Source organism: Sitophilus oryzae, unplaced genomic scaffold (genome assembly GCF_002938485.1).
Source record: "Sitophilus oryzae breed Bouriz unplaced genomic scaffold, Soryzae_2.0 scaffold_965_pilon_pilon, whole genome shotgun sequence".
Lineage (NCBI taxonomy): Eukaryota > Metazoa > Arthropoda > Insecta > Coleoptera > Curculionidae > Sitophilus > Sitophilus oryzae.
Genome location: NW_022147600.1, coordinates 996,186 through 1,004,607, shown reverse-complemented (window position 1 = coordinate 1,004,607; position 8,422 = coordinate 996,186). Strand labels below are relative to the sequence as shown.

The window sequence follows — 8,422 nt, the reverse complement described above, 5'->3', positions numbered from 1 at the left end:
TTTGCTCATAATATATTTCAGGTTGCTAAATTGGAAAATCAGTTTAATTCCCTTAACATTATTGCACCTAGTTAATGTAACATAGCCGTACATAAAATATTACAGTTATTTTTATTTTAACAGATATTTACAATAACTCATTTAAAATTGAGACATATATAGTCATAATTGATTTATTTCTATTCAAAAACAATTATGGTGGTAATAACAATTACATAAAATAAACTTGTTAAGTTTCAGTTATACAAATGAGTATTAATCGTATGCCAAAATAGCATGCCAATTAAAAGCAATAAAATATAGAATAATGTCAGGAATAATTATAGTGCTTGTTTTGTAAGTTTTCACAAATCTTAAATTTTGTATTAGCACGAATGGATAATTTTCAATATGAAGGTCTTAAATTGTTTGTGTAGCTATGCTAGTCTGATATTTACATTCAACTCTTCGGCAACACTTTTATTAGACGATAAAATACCCACTTCTGTTTGTCTTGCGGTGTAATGATATATTATTTGGAATTAATTTTAAAGGCCGTAAGTATAAGTGCTGTTTATGTTCATACGTTATAACGAAAATTACTGTAGCATAATTTAAGATATACATGGATTTTTTTACATGGAAGTTTTAAATCATTTTTGTACAGGGTGTGTCAAATTGGACGCTTTTAAAAGGAAACACCCTTTTCTATAGAAGATAGACAAAAACTAATATAGGTGTCTGGAGCTCAATTTTTATCAAAAACATGATGGTGGAAACCGCACATCGATATCTGTTACCGTTTATGAGTTACGGAGTGTTTTTCAAAAATGTGCGGAAGAATTAAAACAGAAAAAAGAATTATCAACAGAAAATTTGATATTTTAAATGGGACACCCTGTATATTTTTAATTAATTGAACATAATTTAAAATTATATATATATATTAGTCGGTTTAGAACGTTTTTCTGCGTTGTCCGATACCCAATTTCCAGCCTGTTCTATTCGTACAATCCTCTGTTGACAGGTTTCTTTCACTCATTGCTTTGTATACGCTTTTTTGCCATTCCAGTTTTGGTCTTCCCTGTTTTCTTCTGCCCTTTGGTTGCCAATTGATTATTTTGTTGGACCATCTAGTGTCTTTTATTCGCTCTACATGTCCGTACCAGATCACCTGCTTTTTCTCTATATCCTGTGTTATCGTACCTTCTATACCCATTTGTTGTTTTATGGTATTATTTCTTATTCGTTGTTGTCTTGAAATTCCCATTGATCTTCGAATGACATCCATTTCTACGGCCTCTATCCTCTTCTTGTATCTCTCAGTTATTCTCCATGTTTCTGCTCCATACAGGAGGTTGCTCTTTATCATGGTTTCATATATATTGAATTTTCTTCGCTTTGTTATTGATTTGCTTCATAAGATTCCATTTAGACATCCGATTATTTTTTTCGCGTTGATAATCCTTTTCTCTATTTCTCTGCCGTCAGTTCCAGTGTTATCAAATGTAATTCCCAGGTACTCATACTCTTGACACTGCTTAATTTCCTGACCGTTGTCCAAGTTCAAGTTTCCTTCTTGTGCGCCTATACATAGATATTTTGTTTTGGCTATGTTAACTGTCAAGCCCCATTCTCCGTATTCTTCAATAAGTTTTCTTAGCATATATTGCATATCGTCTTTGTCATTGGCAACTATTATTTGATCGTCTGCGAATTGAAGTGTGAACAAACATTCATTGTCAATCTCTATGCCCATACCACGGATCTTTCTTTTCCAATTTTTTAAAGCGACAGCAATGTATATTTTAAAGAGAGTAGGGGAGATGCAACAACCTTGACGCAAGCCTTTGTCGGTTATAAATGTTTCTGTAAGCTCTTTTCTTACCTTTACTTTTGATTTTGCGTCCTTATATAGTTCCTTAAGAGCTGTTATATAAGTATGGTTGATCGTAGATTGTTCTAGTACCCTCCATAGTCTTAAAAAAATATAGCACACTTGAAATTTTGCTCGATTCCTCTTCCAGATATAGAGTTTATTAAAATTCGCCCACTTTGAATAAGTGGGGTTTGATCGGCGCCGGCTGTAATGCAAAAAAAATCCAGCCGATAAGCTGCAAATAAAACGAAAATAATATTTGCAATGAGAGATGCAGAATTTTATAACAATTTAAACTATATTTAATGAACATTAACATATTTTAACTATATATCTAATAACAATAAAAATAAATAGCAAACCAAGACATGAGATTTTGCTACAGGTATTCGACATATCGACCGTCTTCTGTTATGGACAGGGCCGTTATTGAACATTTCTTGCGGAATTCATTAACTTAGTGGAGGCGAAAGATACCCTCGAATAACCGCTAAATACTTCTAATTATTGTCTAGATTATACGGGCAATTTAAAAATAAGAACCTTTATTCTTCCCCAAAGATATCCATAGGTCCATAGGATTAGATCCATAGGCACTAAGTCCGGCGGCCTCGATGGCAAACGGCTGGGATCTTGGTTAGCTATTTAATTATTCTCGAAATTTGCTGCAAAAATCTGCTGATAATTTCAGCGTTCTGAAAAATATGTTTTGATTATCCTACTAGCTAAAAGTGACGAACTTATAAAAATTCCGTATTTCGAAGGGGATTATAACAAAATATCAAGTGTGCTATATCTTTGGAAAGGTAATTTTAAGTTCTTTTCAGTTAATCAAAAATATACAGGGTGTCCAATTTGACCCACCCTGTATATTCTTTCTAGCAATAAATAGGGATATAATTTTATTGTTTTATTATTTGGATATAGGCCAGTAAAAACTCTAAATAAAAATTGAAATCTTAAAAATGTTTAAAAATGTACCCCATTATACAAAGTGTCTCAATATTCCGAGGACTACTACATATTTTTGGGATCAAAATAAGTTAATTGGACACAATTTACCTCTATACAAAACGGCTTCAATTGTTATTTAGGCATCAAACTTATTAGCTTGTTATAATGCTAGTTTTGCTAAGCGCTTCAACCGAGGCTTCAACATTTGACTTTGACAAAAAAAAAACAAGAAAAAGTACGGGAACGGTAAAAAGTACCTTCACCGATACATAAATTTTGGTACAAATATTTTCCAACTCTACGAATGGTATACACTGATAAAAAAGATAGACTTGAACTAAAGTCGTCATCGTTCTTGAAAAAAAAAATTAGTGGCAAGAGAATTTATTTCAGCGTAAAAGAAAATATTTTGCCTGAAGAAAAACTCTCTTAACTCAAGAAAACTGGTTCTCTTGAAAAATTCAAAAATTTGTCTTGAATCTATTTTCATGCAACCAAGTGCAAGTTACTTTGTTTTAAGATAATAAGAAAAATACGGTAGGAAGTACTTCATTCAAGAAACATGGCAATTTTTCCAATAGCTAAATACTCTTTTGATCAAAAATAATAACGACACAAAAATCGCACATCATAGTACGCACGACAAATTTTAGGAATATGGATTCTTTAAATGAGTTTCTGAAAAAAATGGAAATTAGAAATTAGAGCATTTACTTGCTATATTTGAAGGTAAGAGACGTTTACCTAATGCACCTGTTTAGATAATGCATGCGTGACTATAGATAGAATAAGAATATAGGTATCGATTTTTTTATACAAATAATTACAAAAATTTTAGAATTTCAAGTCGTCGTATTAAATAATTCAAAATGTGACCAAAGCTTATAATTTTAATAATTTATTTGCTTGAGTGAAGAAGCAGAAATAACTACTATCGAGGAAAATAATATCACTTTACTTACTACAGACCAGGAAAACCTAAATTTATCAGAAAATAATATACCTCGTAATATGCCTGTATATGATGTATAGACTTCTCTTAGATCAAAATAAATTTTAGTTGAGTCAATAGTATTCGCTTTGGTTTAAGAAAAGTGTCTCTTTAATCAAGAAATGTCCCTTTTCAATCAAGAATTTTTGCATGAATCAAAGAGACTATTGTTCTTGTAGCAAGAACTTCTTTGCATATTAATTTTGGGTCAAGAGTGAAATACTTTGGACAGATAGATTCTTCTATTCTCTAAAGTAATTTTTTAAAACTTATGAAAAGATAGTTAATGCTTTGGGCAAAGAAACGTCGTTCTTGGCCCTATTGAAAAGCGCCAATCTTTTGGGTCAAAGTCATATTCATTTCGACTGAGAGATCCTTTTTTTCAGTGTATAGGCATAGAGCAGCCATATGTTAACTTCAATCTCAGTTTATATCTTTTTTTATGAATAGTTCTGGACATTTCTGAAAAAGTATTTATTTAGTATCATTACTTAATGAAATCATTAGAAAACTATGCGTTCCTTTTTTTCCATTCCATAGCTCCAGGCACATACAAAATAAGTAAATACTGCCTATATTATTTAAACTATACACCAGTAGGCAATAAGCTACTATTAAAATATGATATATTTAATAATATTCTTAGAATTCATATAAATTATACTATGTCACTGCCATTCGAACAAATAAATAACAATATATGCAGATTTCTGTCACGCCTTAAGGCTTAATTGATTACATAAAACAGCGTTTTTCTTGACTAAATTAGCCTTTCTAAGAACTGAGAGCATGTTGGCAGTATAAAAATATTTTTAATAAACCAAACGTGTAATTTTCTATTATCAGATTGTCTACCTACCGATATAATCATATTGATACTGTTATAAATGAAAAACAGCCATACACCGCTGCAGTAGCAACAAGTTTTTTAGAAACCTGTCTGGAAATGGCGCAACTAATTAAGACAAGTTTTGTAATGGACTTAGTCATTATCTATATCATGGTGCCACCCCTTTATACTATTATCCAGATAAAAGCAATGTCTACTCCTTTATAAGATCATCCTATTAAATTGATGTGTAAAGGAAAATCCTTAGATTCAATTACCTATTTGATGATTCTAAAATCAACCTTCTTGATTTTGAAACCCGTTTGATTATTCTATACAGGGTGGGCCACTGAAAACTTACAATGGCTATAATTCTTAAACCAAAAGAGATATCAACAAAATAAAAAATACCCTTTCTATAATATCGAGGAGGAATACATATGACGTATTTTTTTAACCACCCCGACCTACCCCTTAGGCGGCACCCCTACTCACTTGAAAATCTTAAATGGCAACACCACACTTGTGGCGCCTTTTTGGAAAGCCCATGAAAAAAGCTAAACGATGATTATAAAGTTTTTAGGGTGAAATTGAAAAACTACCCCTTACACGAAAAATTAGGTGGACATTAATGAAAAAAGTGATTTTTTCAGCATAAGTTACAAATTGGGACCCAACTTAATGAGACAAATGAGGTATTTTTCACACCACCCCGACCCACCTCTAGGTGCAACCCACTCACTTCTAATCTCAAGATAGCGATACCCCACTTGTGACACTTCTTTGGAAAGCTAATTGAAATTGCTAAACGATGGTCATACAGATTTCAACTTCTGTCTTCTTTCAATAATTACTGGTAAGTAGTGATAAGAAATGTAGGTTTGACAATTTGAAAGAAATTTAAAATGATAATTTATTTTAACAATTTCTCAAAATGAGAGCCGTTTTGTTCCATACAAAAATACAAACGATTTTCAAATTCTTCTCTCACTTTTTGGAAAGTCTCTCTCGGAATATTTCGACATGCTTTGCGACATCCTCTGCCGCAATTCTTGCAACGAACCTGGTTTTGTCTTGTAGACTATGGATTTAGTGTAACCCCAAAAGAAAAAGTCTAAAGGAGTGAGATCAGGTAACTTTGGAGGCCACTCGATTGGACCCCTTCTGCCAATCCATTGCCTTGGATAATATCTATCCAACCACCGCCTTGTGACAATAGAATAATGCGGAGGGGCTCCATCTTGGCTGAAAGTGTATGAGGTTTTCATTAAGAGTTAAATTTCCTTCCAAATTTTTTTGATTTTCAACCTCATTTACAATGGCTGGCTCTATCAAATTGTTCAGCATTTCCACATAAGCTATCCTGAATTTGTGCCAGTCAAATTTCCGTCGATAAAAAATGGACCTATAATTTTATCGCCTAGTATTCCGCACCAAACATTGAGCTTTTGGGGATGTTGGGTGTGTCCTTCAACAACAATATGCGGATTCTCATCGCTCCAATATCTACAGTTCAGCTTATTCACAATTACGTTTATAAAAATGAGCACTCATCACTAAAACAAATATTTTTAGTAAGTGAAGGTTCCCTTCGAATTTCCTCCGTCATTAGTTCACAGAACTGAATCCTTCTATCTGGATCGTCGTCGCCAAGTTCCTGCAGAATCTTCATTTTGCAGGGATGGAATTTGTGCATTTTCAATACTCTCCTGACAGATGTTCGAGGTATACATCGACAGATGTTCGAGGTGATTGATGCCAACTGGCGTGTTGATGCTTCTGGATTGACCGATACCTGACCAATAACTTCCATCTGCATTTCTTCATTCAGTACCCTGGGCCCTATCCTCGTTTTATTTTTGATCGACCCAGTTTCTTGAAACTTTAAAATCAAATCTCTAACATAAACGTGACTTACGTTTTTGTCCGGATTTCTCTCATTGAAAGCACGGGCCGTTCTCAAATAACACATACCTTCAGCACCATAAAGAAAAACTATTTGAATTCTTTCTTCCACAGTATAAACTATTTTTCTTTCAAATCAGCGAATCAAATAAACGTTTAAAATACCACCAAATTTGCAAACGATTGAAAATCGATAGAAGACAGTGCAAAAACGCAAAGATATGCTGTTTTAAGATTCCTGTTTGTTGAAAGTAAAAAAATAGATGATAAGGAAGAATTTGCGTTATCGCAAAATTAGTCTGTAAAAACATCTTTGTGTTGCCTTTTTTATTATCTACATTTAAAAATGGCATTGATGAGATTAGTAGTGAGGGGATGGCACCTAGGGGTGGGTCGGGGTGGTTTAAAAAATGCCTCATTTGCCTTATTTAGCTGGGTCCCAAATGGTAACTTATGCTGAAAAAATTACTTTTTTCATTAATGTCCACCTAATTTTTCGTGTAACGGGTAGTTTTTCAATTTCACCCTAAAAACGTTATGATCGTCCTTTAGCATTTTTCATGGGCTTTCCAAAAAGGCGCCACAAGTAGGGTATTGCCATTTAAGATTTTCAAGTGAGTAGGGGTGCCGCCTAAGGGGTAGGTCGGAGTGGTTCAAAAAATACGTCATATGTATTCCCCTTCGATATCATAGAAACGGCATTTTTTATTTTTTTTGATATCTTTTTTGGTTTAAAAATTATAGCCATTGTAAGTTTTCAGTGGCCCACACTGTATACACTAACCGGCACTAAAAACGAACACTTTAAAATTTAGATGTATTTTAAAGTTTAATATATTTTGTTCTAGCGGGCTGATTTTGATGATTTTTTAAGCAGTTTGTAGCTAAATTATTTGACTTTCTAATATCTCTTTCTGAATTAAAAATAAAAGTTGCCATCGTGAGAGAATTATACAATGGAAAACAAAATGTTCATATGGAATGTGTCAACAAAGCAAGGAATTAGCATGTCTTTTCTCCATAGTCTGTTTTTTGATTCATCTCAATTGCTTTAATTTTATTGGAGATATACGTTTTTGAATACAATAGGGAGTTTTTCCAAACATATTCCGTTATACCTTATACGTTATACAGAGCATGCGCATTGAGACTTAAATAACCGAATACGTTAATAAGGGATAACGTACTACGCTAATTACGGACAAATATCGGTAACGCTAATAACGTGAAAGTTTCTATACTGTTATCGGATCTATTGCAGTCATTTAACATTTAATTAAAATAAATGTATGGCCAATGTAGTTTTATGAATAAATCTATACTCGGAACGAATCTGAGTATTTCTTCGTCAGATTAATGACCTGCTTAGTAAAATATTATTAAAAAATTTGATCTTCTAAACATAAATTTGGCAACACCGGTATAGAACACCAGCTGTCAAGATACCGTCTTCAAGTTGAACTTGGAATAAAACGAAAAACAGCACAAAAAAACAGTTGTAACAATTACCAAACTAAGAAATAAGACTCAACCTCTGACTAACATTCAATGATTCATGCTTAAAAATTATTTGACGCTTTGATTAGTATAAACGCCGCGTGCCAAAATAAATAACGTAGTATATGCTGTAGTCAAGCTTCAAAAACGCTTTTCTGAAGACGCCAAAGGAAACGCAATCCGTTATTTTGCCAAGAGTGCGCATGATCAGTATTACGGATAACGTAAGGATAAGGTATAACGACTTAAGGGCCTAAAAACTCTCTAATAACTATTTACAGCAATTTTAGCATTGATTTTGGGTCCTCATCGACACATTTTTAAAGTAGTGTTTGGGGTCAACACTTTTATAAAATATTGTTTTTGTAATGATACTGTCATTGAAAAG

At 32.9% G+C, this 8,422-nt stretch overlaps 1 protein-coding gene across 1 annotated transcript; it reads right to left on the bottom strand.

Moving 5' to 3' along the window:
- Window positions 1-1,396: 1,396 nt before the first annotated feature.
- LOC115891091 lies at window positions 1,397-1,738 on the bottom strand. The gene has a single exon (XM_030911491.1). The coding sequence runs from the start codon at window positions 1,736-1,738 to the stop codon at window positions 1,397-1,399; it is 342 nt and encodes a 113-aa protein (XP_030767351.1).
- Window positions 1,739-8,422: the final 6,684 nt, after the last annotated feature.

Bases quoted from the DNA above. Each gene is read 5' to 3' on its own strand.
- LOC115891091 (XM_030911491.1), bottom strand. From the start codon at position 1,738: ATGGGCATAGAGATTGACAATGAATGTTTGTTCACACTTCAATTCGCA.